At 39.2% G+C, this 20,553-nt stretch overlaps 1 protein-coding gene across 1 annotated transcript; it reads right to left on the reverse strand.

Moving 5' to 3' along the window:
- Window positions 1–3,148: 3,148 nt before the first annotated feature.
- LOC133530844 (uncharacterized) lies at window positions 3,149–19,185 on the reverse strand. Its single transcript, XM_061868900.1, has 9 exons — window positions 18,476–19,185; window positions 17,181–17,352; window positions 12,482–12,601; window positions 9,159–9,232; window positions 8,365–8,539; window positions 7,638–7,760; window positions 6,202–6,245; window positions 5,257–5,431; window positions 3,149–4,150 (listed from the first exon to the last, which is right to left on the reverse strand). The coding sequence occupies exons 1-9, from the start codon at window positions 18,538–18,540 to the stop codon at window positions 3,935–3,937; spliced, it is 1,164 nt and encodes a 387-aa protein (XP_061724884.1). The 5' UTR covers window positions 18,541–19,185; the 3' UTR covers window positions 3,149–3,934.
- Between the last annotated feature and the right edge of the window lie 1,368 nt (window positions 19,186–20,553).

Consider the following 20,553-nt stretch of genomic DNA (forward strand, 5'->3'; position numbering starts at 1 on the left):
TGGTGTGACGTAGTGTGGCCTCTTCCTCTTTATTTATTTATTTATTTATTTATTTATTTATTTATTTATTTATGTTCAGGAGAACCAACAGCTTTAAACTTACAATAGGACAACAAGATTAATACAGAGAGCCAATTACAGGAACTCACAAGTAATTACAAAGTATATAAAAAAAAATGCTAACACTGACGCACACACACATGCGTACAAAGTGAGAAAAAAACAAAAACACAATTGAAAATGAAAATACATAGAAGCCATTAAAATAGACCCTAGGTTCGGAAACACTTAGCTCATTAGCGCCCAGAATAATTGAGGTCTCAAAGTTCGAAGGAAAAAAGAACATACAGTAAAATATTTCAGATGTTAATGCTGATAAAGCATATTTTAAAGTTCATATCGAGGCGCTAATGCACTAGGTTGATGAATAAAATGCATTTAATCGCCTAATGAAAACTTAATAAAGTAACAAAAACAAAAAAAAAAAACAGTATACATATAATAATACAGAGAAAGAAAGCTCACATAAAACACCGCTTAACCAGACTATGCCTCACATTAGGAACTTTACAATTGAATATGTCAATATCAAGTTCCTTCGACAACTCATTTAGCTTACGACTCGCGCGAACCAGGAAGCTATTCTGCCTATACTTGGAGGATACAGTTTTTATAGATATTGGGGGATAGTACCTTTTAGAACGGTAGGGAGTATTGAAAGAAAGTTTGCTTAGTAGCTCGGGACAGTCAGTTACGCCACTGGTGATGTTCAGGAGAAAGGTAATGTCAGATATTTCACGTCTTTTTTGTAAGGGGACTAGATGGTGCTTCTTACAAATACTTAAATAGTTGGAGGAACTATAGGGAAATTTCAGTTTAAAACATAAATATTTAATAAATTTTTGCTGAACGCGTTCGATACGGTCAACGTAAGTATTATAGCAAGGGTTCCAGACTTGCGATGCGTACTCCAGTTTACTCCTCACATAGGCGCAATAAAGTACTTTAAGGGTTTTAGCTTGAGTGAAATATAGAGAATTACGCATTATAAAGCCTAATGCTTTTAGTGCTCCACTAATAATACTATCAATGTGCTTGTCAAATATAAGTTTGGAATCGTGAATAATACCCAAATCCTTCATATATGTTATTTTCTCAAGCGGTTGGCCCTTAATTGTATAAGATTTAGAGATTACGTTACGTTGACGGGAAAATGTAATTGAAAAGCATTTCGAGGGATTAAGTTCCAGCATATTTATTTTACAGTACTCATCAAGACGTACGAGATCAGATTGCAATAACATTGAGTCATGGTCGGATTTTATCTTATTTATGATTTTCATATCGTCGTCTCTTTGTCGGTCCCTTATTATTGCTGAGGTTCGAGAACACTTGGTTTTGAAGTTCCTGTGATTTGTCTAATGTGGTCTAGAAACATAATATAATTTATTAATAGTATATTCTGAAAGTTAGTTGTCAAGCGGATCTCAAGCTCCCATGAGCCGTGGCGAAATGCCGGGACAACGCGAGGAAGAAGAGGATGAATTTTCTAAAGCTAAATTACTAATAAATAGTTAATCTTACTTTCTAATTTTGTGTTTTCCTACGAATCTCAAGTCGTTCCCGTTACAAACTTTTAACCCCTTTTTAGTCCTCTAGGGAGATAATTTAAAAAACGCTGAAATTATTTTTCTTGTATTGTATATTCCTTATACAGTATATTCCTACGATATTTCAAATCCCTCACTCAAAAAAAATCGTTCTTGGTACAAACTTTCATCCCCCTTACCGGAAGAATAAAATAAAAACGCTATAATTACTTTTCTTGTGTTGTAATATATCTTCCTATCAAGTTTCCAGTCTCTCAGTCACATACGTTTTCGTTTCCGTTACCAAATTTCAACCCCTTTTTCACCACCTTAGACGAATTTCCAAAAAGGATGAAATCGCCTATCTTTTTTTTAAATAAAAGTAATACCTGTTTACGAAGGTTCGAGTTCCTAGCTAAAAGAAATAAAACTTAACCCCATACAAACTGTTATCCCCTTTTAACCAACCCCCTTAGGGGGTGAATTTCTCGAAATCCTTCTTATCTCTTGTACACGTTATAAATGTAATCTGGTAGGTACCATGCAAATTTCAATTTTCTAGCTTTTGTGTTTCGGCTCTGGGTTGACAAATCAGTCAGTCAGGACAAATATATATTTATGTATGTGTACTCATTGATCCATTGCTTTCCAAACTTGAACCACTTCCCGATATCTAGTGGCGGCCGAATGGAGCCGATCTGATGATGCCTTGGAGGATTTAACAACTGGAGCTGCCTTTAAGAGATTACCCCTCTGTCGAAAAGCTCGGCCAATGGTCATATGTATTGTATGGACTGACGTTTATCTGACATGGCTATTTGTACGGTACATAGAAATAGCCATACATTTGACGTGCCTCTCCCCTGCAAAAATCGGCAGACTGTTTTGTACAGAAAATTACAGTCCAGGCGTCTCCAGTTTTTAAATCCTCCAAGGATGATGCAGTCGAGTAAAAACTTTTTTAAATATATTTTTAACTGTAATTTTGTGCTTTATAGCAAAATAATAGGGTTCAATTTGGCATAGTACCTGACACCCTCATTATAAAAGCCTAATTTTCATGCCGGACTCTTATAGGCATAGTGAGCTGCAAAATTTCATGGAAAAATTATGAATGAATTCATTGATAAAGACACCATGCACTTTTACGCCTGATGGTTCCTACGTTCCAAGTAGTTAGAAAACTACTTCTTAAAAGCTGTATGATTAAAGACTCCCTAACATGTACCCAAATTGTTAACGAAAGTAAGAAGCCAGTTTGACTAAAGTTTTTGACCCAGTCAGAAGGTAGCCAAAGGGAGTTCCTCTTTTCTTTGTAAGTAAAAAAACTTAAACACTTTGGGTTTAGGCTCATTAGGAAGATCTCGGGCTGGAAGTACACAAGGGAATGAAAGAACAGTCAATGGTCAAACAAAAAGTGGCTGTGACATAATCGGACAGACAGGCGGACATGACGCATCTATAAGGGTTCCGTTTTTTGCCATTTGGCTACGGAACCCTAAAAAGTGAAGTGCCATATCTGAATTTATTAAGGGACGACAAGATTAGGTTCGTAAGTGACGATAGAGATTCGGACTCTGAATTTCTGAAAAAGTCGCCCATTTCTGATATTTAGTTCAACTCCTTTTTGTCCCAAATAATAAAAGACAATTTTGTATCATATAAACTTTAATACACAATACCTACTTACAACTAAATGCATTACAACTTATAATAATCATATACCTAGCATTCGCAGCTAACCGCATTACCTCTAGTATTTTTTCATTTAACTTATTTTTTTGGTACAACGAAATACAAGTAAATAAAACATAATAAAAACACTTAAATTTAAAACTTGTAAATAAAACAAATGCCCTAAATCCTGGTTGCTCGGTAGGGTGCGCAGAAGGCTGGCCGCATTGTCTTGGATAGCAATGCTGATCCGCTGAGCGTAATACTGGCGAGCCCTCTGGTCACCAAAAACGTCTCCAAGGCGCTTTGACAACTCCTCGTAAAGGCGACGCGCGCTAGGCCCCCACGGCCCCAGGTGTCAACCCCAAAGGCCGCAAATATGTAGCTGCTGCCGAGGGTGAAGTACGAATGCAGCCGCAACTAAAGTCACGGCAGTATGCGTCCAAATTTCTCGACACATTTTTGGAAGGCCAAGTTGTACAACAAAAAACTTTATTGTTTTCATGTTGGTACAAAGATCTTACAAACAACCTATCAAGGTGTTGCAAATTTATAATTACCTTTAAACTAACGAACAACGTAATGGTATTATAATTAGGACTAACATCTAGGGATAGTTACTTCTACTTTCTCTTCTACTTCTACTAGGTGAGTGTGTGTTTGTAGTGTGACTACTTAAAAAGACATAAACCAAAATATTCCTTAGTTAATGAACATAAATTTAGAAAAATCTTAAAATCTTGCAATTCTACATGCGTCCTGATTCTATCGTCAGTAGTGCCGACGAATGGGTCTATTTTTTTAGAGTTCCTTATGAACACAAACGTCGGCACACGTTTAATTTTGTACTTTGCGTAGAGCTCGTTGGTTACGCTGTCGTCGTCAATCTGGGAAAATGAGACATTTTTTAAAATCCAGAGGATTAAATAATTTTAACCATAAATATCTGGTCTGATCGGCGAATATCTGACAAAAGAGGACTCTTTATTTCTTTGGACATATGGTGCACCTAATCATTTGGAGAAACAAAATAAATTTATTCTTGGATAGTATGTTGAAAGTGAGCGTGATAAAGGACAGATTCTAGTACGCTGGAGCGACACAGTTAGAGGGGTTGTTAATGGTAGCTGGCAGGAGGCAGTTAAATTGTCAAACAAACAGACTCCATTTGGAGAGCAATTACATATGGTCACGATCCTCAGCAATAAGGGAACGTCTAGTAAGAAGAAGAAGACTCGATCTCGGCAATTGGCTCTGCTATAGTTGATATGGGTTATACATATTTTATGGTATGGTTATCTCGTTCGTGTCTTTAACTCTTTACTATAGACCTCGCAAATCTTAAGCTAATTTTTACGCTTCCCTTTATAGAATAGAATAGAATAGAATAGAAGAAATTTATTCAGAAAACGCTTAAGTTTAAGTATCTAATACATGAGACGACAGAATCAATTTATTATTAAGCGTCACTGAAAAGGTCTCCACTCAGCTTAATGTCAAGATACCACCTAAGGGTCTCGACGCTGGTCTTCCGTGGAAACCTTTCCGAGAGAGCGCAGCTACACGCTAAAGTACAAAGTTTTATATATTTAAGTACAGAAGTTTCAAGTAAGGCTATAATTATTATTCAATTAAAAACTACAATGACAAATAAATTATTTAAATTATCGGTACCTAAACAGTCAGTCAGTCGTCATACAAGGCGAAATAAATTATAGGGTAGGCGTTCGTTCTAGTACATGGCATAGTGATGGCACAGGAGTATACCCAATATTTTACAGACGTGATACTTAAGACTCAAATCAGAAAACCCTGATATATACGAGTACATAATTTATTGAAGTCATTAACTTTTATTGTATTGTCCTCAGAAGAGATTTCTAAAATATGTTTGACCCATATATTTAAGGTTCTCAGTTAGCCTTCTCGTCAATCACTTTGCTCACACGGACTTCTTTTTAAAGATTGAATATCATTCACTACGAATACCAACCTTCAGAAACACGACAGAGCCGTAATACTCATCCGCCATGTCCTCGACTTTGGCAATAATTTTCCTACACTTGGAACACCACTTAGTCATGAACGCGAGGATCACCAACTTGTTACCGGCGCTTGACAACTTCTCCTCCAGTTCTTGAGGGCTAGTTATGTCAATTATGTGGCTTCTGTAATATATAATAAAACCCATTTAATAAGATTCTGAAGGGACCACGCCATAACCAGTTTAAAGTCGTGAATTTTTTTTTGAAAACAAGTTGCAGTGTACTTAGATGACGTATTACGCGAAAATTTCTTAGTAAAAGTGGTGGTATTTAGCGGGTTGTCACTGTATAATTATGAGAAGGATACTAAGGATCTATGAACTGCCTTAGTTATCTCAACACTCAACATTTTCCCCACAATTTTTAAGGACAAAGATTCAATTTTCACATAAAATACAGTTATAACTCAAACACCCATTCAGTATCGTGATAATTTAGGTACTCCAATTCATCTTTTTGAGCCACGATTCATAAACTTGGAGAAAAGGTTCGACTAACAACTCAGAAGACTCGATTCTTAGTACCTACAGTGTCTCCATCAGATATATCGAAGGCGGTTAAACAATACGAGTATTTGCTACCAAGAGAAACAGAAAATTTTCAGCACACCAACGTAAAAAAACTACTTACAGTAAAACGTTACAAATAAAATCCAAATGAACGCTATTAAATGTTTATCATTTAAAAGTCAATTATATCTACCAGCCAACATGAGGAACAAAAATAAAGAGAGCTATATAAATATTACTGATGTGGTGAAAAAATTACAACTGAGGGTCTATCGCGAACCATGTTCGACGTGTTGCCTCTCTGTCACAGTTGTAATTTCGTACGTAAGTGTGACAGGGAGGTAACACGTCGAACGTGGTTCGCGGTAGGCCCCCTGTACTCACAACGGCGCCTGTTCGTTAGCAGTTAGCACAGCCTCCAACATTGCCTGTAAATGAGAGGTAAGTAGAAGAAATTTTAATAAGACTGAGGTTTTTTCCTAATCCGTTTCATATACTTACAAGGAAAGGTACCGAACTGTCCGGTTCCGATTAGATTTATATTTATATATGTTATAGAGTAGTCTAAAACAGACACGTATTTTTTTTTAGCTGCTCAACCTATTGAGAAAAATTGTACTACAAAGTACTGAAAAATGACTAAATCTCCTAACTCCTATTGAAAGTCATGCTCAAGCAACTTGGTAGTTAATAGCTGGTATGAGTATATGTTTGAGAACAGGAAAAAATTGTGAGCACGTGTTTTGTTATATCTGCTTAAACTAAAGTTTTCCTAAAAAAAACACCCGTCTTTATGTGTATCTTTCTTTAGCGATAAGATATTATAAAACATCGAATGTCGATTTTTTTGTGTGGTAGGGCACAGCACAGCGGATGTCATTCCAGATCTAGAGCAGAGCCCAACTGGGGAAGTACCTCCACCTTACAGAAAACCGCAGCCAAATAACACTAGACCCCACTCATAGTGTTGTGTTCCTGCCGGTGAGTAAGGTTGCCAGAGCTCAACGAGGGGGGGTTAGGGTCGGCAACGCGCATGTAACTCCTCTGGAGTTGCAGGCGTACATAGGCTACGGAGACTGCTTACCATCAGGCGCGCAGTATGCTGGTTTGCCACCGAAATAGTATAAAAAAAATATTAAGAAACTTCAAAGACACCAACATATGTGACGTTCCACGGGTAAATTAAAGCGTGAGGTATTATGGCGGTTGGATCTCACGCTATTATTAACGCCGGTCCAATACCAATGCAGTGCTGCGCGACGTAAACGCCGTCGCCATAAGGTACAAATACCCACACATTTTACTGTTTGACCCTAACAACCCTCCCTGGGTTGTTAGGGTCGGCAACGCGCATGTGACTCCTCTGGAGTTGCAGGCGTACATAGGCTACAGAGACTGCTTACCATCAGGCGGGCTGTATGGTTGTTTGCCACCGACGTAATAGTATAAAAAAATCATAGTGAATTGAGTGATGAATCAATATTGCCGACCCAGTTTTTGGATAGTTTTTAAAATGACAGAGCCTTATGGCTCAGTTCATTGGTCGATAAGGCCCGCATGCGGGATGCGGGAAATTTCCATAAAGCATGCCATTATGAGTTTCACTAGTCGTTATACCACCTTACCGCCTGCGGGGATTCGACCGAACTCTCGATTTATGAGTTTCACTAGTCGTACCGCTTGTGAGGAGTCCCCGCACGCTTTATATCGACCAATGAAACTAAGCCATTATGTTAGGGGGGATTCGCGAGATCTACAGCTCACAGAGCTACTATAGTTATAGAAGTGAGTTGCGAAACAATATTCTAATAGGAACCCACCGCAAGTTGTTTAATGCCGGTCCCAGGGCTAACCAAGAGTTTCTTCTTGTTTTGCATGAAGATAAAAGTCGGTACAGTCTGTATGCCAAAATTTTCGTATAAGTCGTCATGTTCTTCGTTGATCTAGAAAAAGAAAGGAAGATAATAACGATCACTGATACGAATATCAATAAAACAGTGAAAGGAATCATCATCAACATAAACTTAAGGACTGCGAAGCACTCTTGTCGGTGACAGCCTGATACGACACGACGTTCACTTTCTCTTTCACTTGATCCATATATGCCCATCTTGGCTTCGCTCTCCTCCTGTTTCCCTTCTATAACGGTCTTGATGAGTTCATCGTGTCGTAACAGGTGACCCACCAACCTGTTCCCTTTTATATTTTTGATGATGGTATTCTTAATGGGCACCTTACCAGGCTTTTCTTGAACTCTATACAAGACCTCTTCGTTAGTTATTTTAAGAGAGGAATGCATAATAATTGTTAAAGTTTGGCAAGTCGCTAATCATAGGCAGAAAGAAGTTTTGTCTTAACATGTTGAGGGGATATGCAATTGGGAAAACTTAATTGCGTTACTGAAAATATTCGCACTAAGAAAGAAAGGCGTCTGGGCATACTTTTTGGCAAGTTACTTTTCCGCCTAAATCATTATGTAGCTGTGTGCAGAGAGGCTTGTTAGTCGGTTGTCAGTTGGCCCTTCATATCCTATCTTGCAATACTGACCCTAAGGAACAAGGTGATCTTGGAATACTTCTTGGCAAGCTCCTGTACCGCTGGAATCATGGTATAGCTGTGAGCAGTGTCGCTTGGCAGGAACGCGAGCACCACTAGCTTGTCCCTCGCTTCTGTCAGCCACCATTTCATGTCGTCATGACATTTTACGTCATATAATAGGCCCCTGCAAAATATCCTGCTTTAATAATAACTTAATAAAGTTTTTGTTTAATCCCTAATGCTAACATTAACCGGAGTAAGCGAAAGATTCCAAAATCAAAATGTGGAATCTTGACCGTTGCGAGGGTTTCAAGGCACGAACGTCAAAGTTTTCTATTGCTACCAACTGAAACACAAAATTTTCACCAAACTAAAGCGAGGAAAATACTAACTGTAAAACATTACAAATCAAATGCAAATGAATGCTTCAATAAATATTTATCATTCATAGTCATAGCTTAAAGGGGCCCACTTATTACCAATTCGCCGGACGACATCGGCCTGTCAGTTATTCGCAAAAGCTGGCAACCGCGAATAACTGAGAGGCCGATATCGTCCGGCGAACTGGTAATCAGTGGGCCCCTTAAAAGTCAATTCCACCTCTTTTTTCCTCGCGTTGTCCAGATATTTTGCCACGGCTTATGGGAGTCTGGGGTCCGGTTGGCAACTTATCCCGAGAATTGGCGTAAGCATTAGTTTTTACGAAAGCGACTGCCATCTGACCTTCCAACCCAGAAGGTAAACTAGGCCTTTTTGAGATTAGTCCGTGGAACTTTGTGGTGAAAAAATATATAGAGCTTTACCCTCGATCCAAAAGATGTGTAGTATTGACAGTTTTATTTTGTTGACCTTCCGCCTTCACCGATTCTATTACACACTGAAAACAAGAAAACATAGAAGGAATAAGTACCTACTCATATCTCAGTTTTTAAGGATTCCGTAGCCAAGCATCGCTCTCGGGCGGGCAGACGGACATGGCGAAAAGATTCTATTTGACTACGGAACCCCAAAAATGGCGGTAGATAGTTGGACATATTCACTATTTTATCTTTTTCAAGTGGAGATGCCGGAAACATATTTTGTTGTAAAAAATCATTCACTTATGATTAAGCTGTTTTATTTAAACGAAATATATTAATTATGCATAGGTATATGGCCCTATATTAAGAAACTCGATAAGGTAATTTTACTTTTTTCTATTAGTTTAGTTATAAATAGGGTAACGGCGCCTATTAACGCGGGTATCAAAATCGACGTCTAACACCGCGGTGTTTACAAATACGCATTTTGCAAGCAAACAGATCTATTCTCTAAGAAATAAAGCAAACACAAAACAAGCTCATTCATTGGTCTATCGTGCCCATTAGTGTGCATTTGTGTGAGTGTAACAAAAAACTCGCGATTCGTCAGTTTGTGCGACGGCGGCGCAAGAACCGGTTGTTCCATACAGACGCGTGACTCCACAGGTAAGTGCACTCCAATCTTACTTAGTGTTTTACGTAATAGTTATGGCAAATAAACTAGTGCAATGCCTTTTAAGAGGTTGTGTATTGTTTTCTACACGATTTTGAATTACTTTTAACTTAGTTTTTGACCGGGAAATACGTTTAAAATTGAAAATAAAATACAGCGGTGATAGGCGCCAATTACTTCTGTGGTAAGTAATTCCGTGGTATGCCACGTTAATAGAAAAAGTGGTAGTTTTGTTATTTACTCTTTAGTTTTGGTACAAATTATCAATTTTATAATTTCTTTTATTTATTCCAATCTTGATCTATTCACGCTATTAAAGAGCTATTTCCGTGGTATGGAAAGTATTCAACTAACCCTTAATTTTTAACAAAAACTTCAGCACCGATTTCCTTGTTTCTATGGGAACCCTTAATCTGTCAACTTTTTTTTATTTTGAGTTAAAACCTAAAATTTACTTGCCAGTTATGTGATTTTGTCTTTACAAGAAGCTTGTAATATACGTGTTTGATTTGATTTGAAAAAACATCTGTGTTTTATTCTTTTTATGGGTCGGAATTAGGTTTAATTAAACTCCCAATTAAGCCTATTACCGATGGTATGATCAGATTACCCTCGGTAATAGAATGTATAGAAATCTATTACCGACCCAGAGAAATATCAAATGGGTCGCTAATAGGCTCTTAAAGAGTTATCTATTACCGAGTGACTATTTGGTATTGTATTGAAATATCGCATTTAGGGTACCGCAAGTACAGATTTCGTTGATAAAATTTAGACTTCAGTTATCATTATCAGATTTAAATTCTTCTGTTTTCTGATTCAGTTATTACTCTGACAGACAAGGAAGGGTACCCAACTGCCGGACAATTCCGATTAGATTATATTTATATAATTTTATTTATACAGTAGTCCAAAATCTCAGACATGATTTTTTTTAGCTATAAGAATCAGCAATAAGAAAAGTACTGTGATTTGTTAGTTATAAACGGGTAAATTATAACACATAATATGTGAGAGACTTTATTTAACTTAATTACCTTATCAAAAATATTAGAATTAAAAAATTTCATGTTTTTATATATAGTCGAAATTTTATAATGTGGACGTTTACCATTTCACTGTGGTAAACTTTCACTCAGGTGGTAAACGTCCAGCTTATAAAATTTCGACTATAATTTACGCTGTGCCTTATGAGAAAATGTTACTTACTTGTTTTTTTTTGTGCAGCTAATTATGTCAGTAAGACAAACTCTTATCAATCTTTATAGCATTTAAAAATTACTTTATTTAATAACAGGCAGGCCTATTTGTCATATACGTCCTTAGTAAAACTTTACTAACAATAATTTTTGTTGTTTTACATGTAAAACATTCAACTTATAACTTGTTATACAGGTACTCGTGGGTACTTGGTAAGTTAACTATTTAATAGTATTTGATTGTGCCAAAGTGTAATTATAATCTCTTCGAATATATCTCTTATTTTTAAACATACTCCTATAGTTTTATTTTTTATTTTTGTGTCATTATTAAACTTAATGACACAAAAATAATATACAGAACCCACGTCGTTATTATTGTTTTAACCCTCGGTATTAGGTTTCGAATTTTGAGTTTGGTTTCTGTTAACGAGTGCAGAAAAATCATGCCAATTGTACCCTCGGTAATGAAAGCTCAATTCGCGATAATAGAATCACAGCCTGTCCCTTGCCACGGTAATAGAAGATTTTGTAATTTTGGCTTCAAAAAATATTTTAATACATATAATAACCCAAAATGAATCCAAAAACGTGTGAAACGGAAAGTTCATTAAATGCTCTGATGAAAAAAAAAAATTCCTGGCTGTTAGACAGCATTGATACCCTTAATTTTTGGATCTCTTTTGAAAAGTTCCTTAAGTACCACGGTAATAGGTGCCTTTACCCTAATTACTAACATTATTGTTTTAATTACGCACAAAAATTGGCGTGTTTAATATATTTTTTTCATTCTACTAATAGCAACTCGCCGTCAGACGACAGTTGTAATAGAATTTACGATTGGACAACAATTCTTTCTCGTCGACTTTAATGGTTGAATTAAGACTTCGTATATCAAACGGTAATCGCATAGTTACTTGTCACTAGTTACTCAATAGTCGGGATTATAATTGTATAATGACTTGTAACGAAACGCTTTTGCCAAATGAATTCGACCGATTACGTGTCGCCGCGGAGAAGGTTCAAAGGATAGAACAAAAGACATCAACGCGCTACTATTTAATGAATAAGAAGTGCGTTGATGTCTTTTGTACTATCTTTTTACTTAGTGAGATACTTATCTATGCTTATTTAATTATTTAGGTTTTATAGTAGAAAAAGTTATATTATTTTAGTTGAGACGTAGAAAAGGATATATAATAGTGATATGACTGTTATAATCAAGCTTTTCAATCTCGTACCTTAAGGGGCCCGCTGATTAGTTATCAGTTATTCGCGATTGTCAGCAATGTCAGCTTTTGCGAATAACTGACAGGCCGATATCGTCCGGCGAACTGGTAATCAGTGAGCCCCTTTACTTGGGCCGCTCAGCAAGCTTCGTGGCCTAAACACGGTACTCGACTGAAAAGCTCTCTATTATATCAAGATTGTATAAAAGTAAACTGCAACGATACCACAATATTATCGATGTAGCGTGTGCGCCTGCTCAGTGGCTCGGACATCCTAACGAAAATGAACGTTGGCACAGACTTCACGTCGTACTCGATGAAGATGTCATCATGGTCTTCATATACCTGTGGGTAAATTGTATGGATTAAACCAGTATATAGGTAATAACGAGCAAAAAGCTCTGAACACGTAAACCCTGCTACAGCTACGAGCTACGCCGTAGCACCCGTGTCTTCTTCCTCGCATTTGTCCCTGCTTTTCACCACGGCTCAGCGTAGGCACAATTGTTAACTAAAACGACTACTATCTGACCGTGTTATTGAGATTAGTCCGATTTCACGACGGACTACGCCGTAACACCCATAGATGATAAAAGCATCGGATACGTAACGCTATTTTTTTATATTTCTGATAAAACGAATGCCTCGGCCGCAAAACGCACGCTCCAAGCGTAGACTGTCATCGCTGCTGCAAAGAAATGCAAACGTATAAGAGCGGCCTTAGTGCACGCTGCTTAAATCACTTATGAGCCCGACGCCACGCTGCACGCAGCGGCGTAGCGTGTGCTCTTGCCGCCCGGGGCCCATCAGAAATTTGCCGCCCCGTTTAGGATCAACATTAATTAATAGATAAGAAAAAGTTCCGTAAAATGGCAAAATACAAAAAATAAGTTCAAAAACTAAAACTCGACTGCTGAAAATCGGGCTCTAAAAATCAGCGAACGAAAGATCAGTGTTGGGCAAACTTTCTTATAGGGGGCCAGAATTTTTTACGAAATTTAAGGGGAGAGCCAAGTTGCAGTAAAACTGAATTTTTATTTGCGGTGTTCATGGGCCAATGCCATATAGTAAATATTTCATAGGATCGTCGTCGGGCGGGATAAAATCCTTTCGCGGGCCGGAGCTGGCCCGCGGGCCGTACTTAGCCCACCACTGTTTTAGATAAAGAAATACAACAAAACATATTATACCTACTAAATTTTGTATACAAAAGTAACCCGACAGATTTAAATTTGGCAAATAAAAGTGTGGGTATATGTTTGTGCATACGACATGTCATTTATTTTTATTTGCGAGTTTCCTTTAAAACTTTAATGTCTGTCAGTAGGTATCTATGTTTAAAGCAAGTCACATAGTACCAGCGTCGCAGCCATAAAAGCGTTTTTTACTAAGTTATTTTATTACCTAATACAAAAACATATCCCATCAAAAACATTTTCATATAAAATGTTGCCAAGACGAAACCATAAGCCTCGCACTGTCAAAAAGTTATCAGATCTCTTGTAGAGCCAAGCTTCTAACTCTACAAGCCCGAACTTTATGTAAGTTACTTATGACAATCCCCCATGATTCATCCCCTAATTTAAAGGGTTGGGGGTGATTGCCCCCAGATTTTCACAACAATTGCCATTATCTGTATAACAAGACTGATTTTAGAAAACTTTGTGTGAGATCTTAGTGCCTAAATGCGGTCAAGAATACACCTTTAAAATCTGTCAGGTTACTCATTCCCACGTTGTATATTCAATATTCTCAAACATATGTAAAGGACAGCCGTGGTATTATGCTACGGTCATAAGCTTTAAGGTAAAAGTAAATGATTAGTTCAGATAAGATTTTTTTCTCGTTTCATACGTTTTAGAGCGCGATTTTCAGTAGTCTTTTACATTATTTACATTCATTTTACATTATTTTTGTGCGAGGGCGCCTTAAACAGCAGCGCACGCAAAGCACCCAATACCTACGTCAGGCTACGCCCGATGCTTTTACCATGATCCTGACAAATACTATTAAGTACTTATTAAGTTCATCGGGCTACGCCCGACTATTTTGGCATGAGGGCGCTGAGAGCGCCCGGTACCCGAACGCGCGCGGCGCGGCTATGTCCGACTTTTTTTAGAATGAAGGCGCCGACGGCACCCGGAATTAGATGGCGCGCAGAGGGCGCTATGTTCAATTTGATGTGACGTCATATAACATATAACTAGTGGACAATCGTGTAAGCTCGGCGGTGGCCCCGAACGCCGGACTCCGACAGCGTTGGACCGTCCCTGGGCTATAATCGCAAAAATCAGAGTTCGTCAATTGCGGACATTTTTCTCTGTAACTCTAATTACGTCTTAGAGAGAGTAAAAGAGAAAGAACCACGCAATTTACGAATTTCGTTTTTTGCGGTAGGCCCCCTCGCCTAGCGTCGTTCGTTCCCGCGGTGCATTGGCGCGTTTCGTGGCGCGATTTGAAAAATGTTGAATTCTTAAATTTATATTTTTTTTAAATGCCGTGTTTGCCGCCCCCTATCATGTGCCGCCCGGGGCCATGGCCCCCCTAGCCCCCCCCCTCGCTACGCCACTGGCTGCACGCCCCGCCGAACGCTCCGCTTCGAGCATCTACTCAGGCCTTACACTAAGTTTTAACAATTTTAACCAAAGCGTGGCGGTGGGCGTCTGCTACGAGCGTGCACAGTCGGAGCGTGCTTCCGACCGAGACATTTCGTGTCAACTACGATGACGCGCTGATTTGTCAAATCTAACCTTTAATAACACGACAATATGAGTCAAGACACGCGTCTTGGTGAATGACACGATCTATAGTTTTATTCCATTTCGTGACCGTCGGGTAATATTTGGCACGATAACATTATAAAGTTGACCTATCAGTTTCCAGAAGCCCAAATTGTAGTCGGCGATGGCGGGAAAGTCAAATCCTCAGAATTACAAAACTTAATGGGTGTCCCGCAGGGATCGTGCCTCTCCAACACATTGTTCAGTATTCTGCTAAACGACTTGCCGAAAACTATAAAAGGCGCTCAAATTTTTATGTACGCCGACGACGTAACGGCGGTAGTAAGTACGACTTCTGGACGGGAGTTGGAGAGAGCACTAAATGACGTAATGAATCAGCTGCACGAGTGGTTCCGCACAAACGGCTTGGCACTAAATAAAGAAAAAACGTCCTTCATGACGATCAGACTGAACGGCCACGCCAGCTCACCCCTGAGAGTGTGTGCGGGCGGTGCCCCTATACAGCAGGTGACCTGCATACGACTTCTCGGGTTTCAGCTGGACAATGCTCTAACTTGGGAAGCGCATATCAACGAGCTGTGCGGCAAGCTTGGGCGCGCGTGCTTCGCGTTGCGGAGGCTTTCGCACACCGCCGGAAGACCCGCGGTGCGAGAGTGCTACTTTGCCACAGTACACTCGCTTCTCACCTACGGTGTGGAACTGTGGGGCCGCGCAGCAGACTGGAAACGCGTGTTCGCCATGCAAAAAAGAGCTGTCCGCGCTATGGCCGGTAAAGCAGCGGATACCCCTGCACGTGACCTCTTTCGGGATATAAAGGTCCTTCCCCTCCCATGTCTGGTTATACAACAGATAGCGGTGTTCACGCGAGAAAATATTGCCAGGTTCAAATGTAAAGGTATTAACGACAAGTACAGACTTCGCAGTAACAAACATAAAAATAGGCTGGTAGTCGAATCACACCGACTCGCCAAATCAGCGAAATTGATCCATATTTTGGGACCATGCGTCTACAATCGCTTGCCCGACACTATTCGAATAGCAGCTACCACCGCAGCTTTTAAGAAAAAATTAAAAATGTGGCTCATGACTCACTTATTTTATAGCTTGGAAGAGTTCCTTAACCTACCTATTCTAATATAAATCATAAGTAAGTGTTGTATACTTTGCCTTACGCGTAATAATGTTTAAATCATGAATTAAGTATGTATAATACCAACAATGGTAGCTGACCTGTAACTATGTTATGTTATTAATAAATTATTTGTATTTGTATTTGTATTTGTATTTGCCCCTGTAGCGCTGGCTGACAATCAAGATAATTTGCATTCCCAAACCTTAATCGCTTGAAGACTAGGTCGCGTAGCTAACGTGCCAATCGTTAACGCTCCGTAGCGTATCGTAGTCATCTCTCTCTATCACTCTTCCATATTAGCCCGGGCTGCTGGCCGTGCGGCGCGGGTGCACCAAGTTGCTGCGCGAGGCGTCGCCCGATGACGCGCGCCGTGCGTACCCTGAACCTCATAGCCATGCATACAGTAGCAGTATGAACTTTTTGTTATATTGAATAGGTAGTATGTAGGTTAAAAATTGAGTTGTTAGATATAGGAGCTTGTTTTTTGTCTGTTTTTTTTTTTTAATACTACGTCGGTGGCAAACAAGCATACGGCCCGCTTGATGGTAAGCAGTCTCCGTAGCCTATGTACGCCTGCAACTCCAGAGGAGTTACATGCGCGTTGCCGACCCTAAACCCCCCCCCCCCCCCTCGTTGAGCTCTGGCAACCTTACCGGCAGGAACACAACACTATGAGTAGGGTCTAGTGTTATTTGGCTGCGGTTTTCTGTAAGGTGGAGGTACTTCCCCAGTTGGGCTCTGCTCTAGATCTGGAATGACATCCACTGGCTGTGCCCTACCACACAAAGCGAGATGAAATTCACAATGCCCATACCTCTCTTTTGGACGTAGTTTAAGGACGTACCCGGGTTGGGTCCGGGTCCGGGTGTTTATATATTTAATTTGTTGCGTTGCTACATTATCGCATTGGGTTCAGCCTGAAGGTAATGATAATTGTATGTGTGTAAATAAAATAAATAAATAAATAGTGCGACAGTGACAGCTGCGTTTCGTTCGAACGAAGGCACGTTGGCTACGCGGGCTAAAAGTAGAATAGATGTAGATAACTTACCCTCAAAAATACGACAAAGTTCGCATACTGCAGTGCCAGCTTCTCAAGCCGTTGACTATTCTCGCTGTGTTGCCAAGCTTTCGGGAGGAACGCGATCACCACTAGCTTGTCTCCGGCCTTTTTTAATCTGGCCTTCATGTCGAGCAGGCTTTCCACCGTGATAAGCTTGGTTCTGAAACGATTATAGGTCATCATCGGCACGCATGACTCACTAAGGAAACCTATTAATAGAGATGTGGAAGTTGCGGAAAGATTTCAAAATCTCAGGAAAACTTCAAGAAAATTAAGAAAAATTTCAATTTATAAATGTCAAATTTTGTTTCCCATGCAAAACTAGGAGGAAATTAGGTACGCAGTTTTGGAAAATTTCCAACAGCAAATTGGAAATTTTTTCAACGGGAATTGGCGCCGGCGCAAGCATTTTACAAAACAACTGCCCACAACTTTCAATTCGGTTTCCCCTCTGGATTGAAAGTTTTGGTATTAAGATTACTCCGGTCTCTTCACAACGTTTTCGACGGTGGATAAAAACGAAAATGCAAATAGTATAAACCAGTAAACCTTTCAATGAAAAAGAGCCAATCAAAACAAAAATGGGTTAATGGTTTTTCTGTTTGTAAATTTACAAATTAGAATCACTATAGTTCGTGTCATCCATATTACATATTACGTGTATTATATACGCGCATATTTGTCAAATCTAACCTTAACAACAACCTAACCTTAACAGGAGATTGAAGATCTGTTGTCCGAGCCGAACATCATTGGAGAAACAAAAGCCGCCAGACTCCGATGGCTCGGGCACGTAGTCCGGATGGGTGAGGATCGTACAGTCTGGAGGGCGTACTCTGGAGTTCCAAATGGCCGAAGACCGTCTGGACGCCCTTGGTACAGTCAAGGTACTAAATATTGACACGGAGAAAGTGCCAAAAATATGTACACACCACTTTAATGTTTAGGAAATAAGGTCATGTATACATATTTTTGGGACTTTGTCCGTGTCGATATTTAATAACTTGACTGTACCACTGGAGAGACGAAGTGCAGAAAGACCTAAGTGAACTCGGCGTCGTCGACTGGACAGGAATGGTTTTGGACAGAGAAGCATGGCGGTGTTTGGTGTGGGAGGCCAAGATCCACTTCGGGTCGCTGCGCCTCAGCAGTAACTAAGTGAGTAACCTTAACAATACGAAGCACGCGTCATCGTGAATGACACGATCTATATTCTGGTGAGTGATTGTATTATATGTATATATACCTGAATAGCTATGTTGTTATACACGTTAAAAACTTACGGTCTTAGCATAAGCTCAGCCACGGCGTAAGAAATTACCACCATTAGTACAACCTCTCGCTTCATTTTTAAAACACCACTGCGCTTTCGAGTTTAGTTTCAGCAGGATTAAAAAGCTATTTATTTAATTTAGATATTTTACTTTAACGCCCAAAATATTACTTCACAGCACTGATGTTGTGGAAATCCAGATCTCGACTGATATGAGATTAATTTCAATTTAATTTTGCCGTACGTACGTACGTTTATAAACTTCATAAACTTGAGAAGGAAGCGAAACCGTGGGATCCTTTAGTCTTGTGGTTTATAAACGTTTTTAATTTCTCATGCTCTCAAAGTGGCTCATTGTTTATCTGTGAAACTTTTTTTAACGCATTTACTGCCAGGGGGCGTGGCCTAGGAACAAACTTGTATGACGGTGAACGCATATATGCGTCGATGGCAGTGAATGCGTTAAATAGTATTTTATACAATCGTGATATAATAGAGAGCTTTTCAGTCGAGTACCGTGTTTAAGCAACGAAGCTTGCTGAGTTGCTTAAGTGAGGTACGAGATTGAAAGCTTGATTATTGAGTGCGCTCTTTTCTTGAAGGTTTGAAGGTCGTATCGATCCGGAAATACAAGGCAAAATCACAACGTGTCATGAATAGCGCTGAAATGGGTTAACAATCTACCTACACTCGATGCTAAGTGTCTCGTAGCCGAAGCATTAAAATCTGTGCCATCACCCTATATTTAGTATGGTGTACCGAACTATTTGGCCACTTTGACTGCCACAAAGTATTTGACGCTGACTGTACACTACTTGACTATACTCTACAGCCTCTTCACCTACAATAAGAAAGTTACACGAACCATGTTGAGATAGATTGCTGAGTTCTAAGAACATCAATATTCTATCCCACTACTGGGTACAGGCTCTTATATTTCATTGCATACAGTAGAGGGTTTTGAGGGAGAAACATGAAATAAAGTATTACAAAGAGCATATATAATCACTGCGTTTTATATACTTTTGACATAACAATGACGCTTGACGTTTAACATCGTAAATTATCTTTGCCAGTAAAATGAATAAGTAGATAGGGTAAATGGGTAAATCAAAGAGTAAGTTTTAGCAAAAAGGATACCAATAACGCTTTATTTTTATTTAAATACAGATATGATGGTTGCGCTTTTAGCGTCTATCGTACCATGCATCACTCTCACACTTAGGTACTAGATTGAGCGAGCTCGAAGCGCGAACGAAGTGTCTCTGTTTCAACTTGCTTTCAGCGGGCCTACCACGAACCACGTTCGACGGGTTGCTTCCCTGTCACACTTACGTACGAATTTACAAGTGCGAGAGAGAGGCAACACGTCGAACGTGGTTCGCGGTAGGCCGTCAGGTCTCGGCTTGGCTCTCCGGCTGTTCTCCTCTGCACGTAGCATTCAAGCGTTTGAGACCAGCTAGCTGGTACGACAATTACATGGATTTATTGTCGATTCAGTTCAGATTAAAATTGAAAAAATTATTATGAAATGTAAAATTGTTTGTATTATTATACTTATAAAAGCAAAAGAATGTAAATAATCGTATATGATTTATAATGTTGCCTGTGACTCATTTTACAAAAATGACTTTTTAATAAAAAGACACGTCAAGATCGCTTCTAATGCTATACTTGACGCGGCGAATAATTTTATTACCTAATTGTTATATTTCTAAATAAAATAAAAATTTAAGTACAATCACGTCCGAAAATATCGGTACGAAAAATGTGCCAAAAATATGTATAGACTACCTATAGACTATATGGGCAATAAAGTCGTGTATACATATTTTTGTCACATTTTTCGTATCGATATTTTCAGACGTGACCGTACCAAAAAAAGTCCAAAAACATTTAACATTGACAATTACTCCATAAAAAATGATCTGTCATAGGGATCATCATTGGCCGCGTCAGGTATAAAGAAACTAACTATAGAGTCCGTTTAAAACTAACTATGCACCGACTTGAAAAGTACAAAGTGTCACTATGAATCATATTTGTCACACTTTGTCATTGCAAATGCTGCGCAGAGTTATCTTGGTC

Source organism: Cydia pomonella, chromosome 24 (genome assembly GCF_033807575.1).
Source record: "Cydia pomonella isolate Wapato2018A chromosome 24, ilCydPomo1, whole genome shotgun sequence".
Lineage (NCBI taxonomy): Eukaryota > Metazoa > Arthropoda > Insecta > Lepidoptera > Tortricidae > Cydia > Cydia pomonella.

Excerpts from the sequence above, each read along its gene's own strand:
- LOC133530844 (XM_061868900.1), bottom strand. The coding sequence starts at position 18,540 with ATGAAGCGAGAGGTTGTACTAATGGTGGTAATTTCTTACGCCGTGGCT. Across the intron at positions 7,761-8,364 it reads AGATCACCTTGTTCCTTAGG|ATCAACGAAGAACATGACGA; the intron begins GTCAGTATTGCA and ends TTCTTTTTCTAG. Across the intron at positions 6,246-7,637 it reads CCGGCATTAAACAACTTGCG|GCAATGTTGGAGGCTGTGCT; the intron begins GTGGGTTCCTAT and ends TCTCATTTACAG.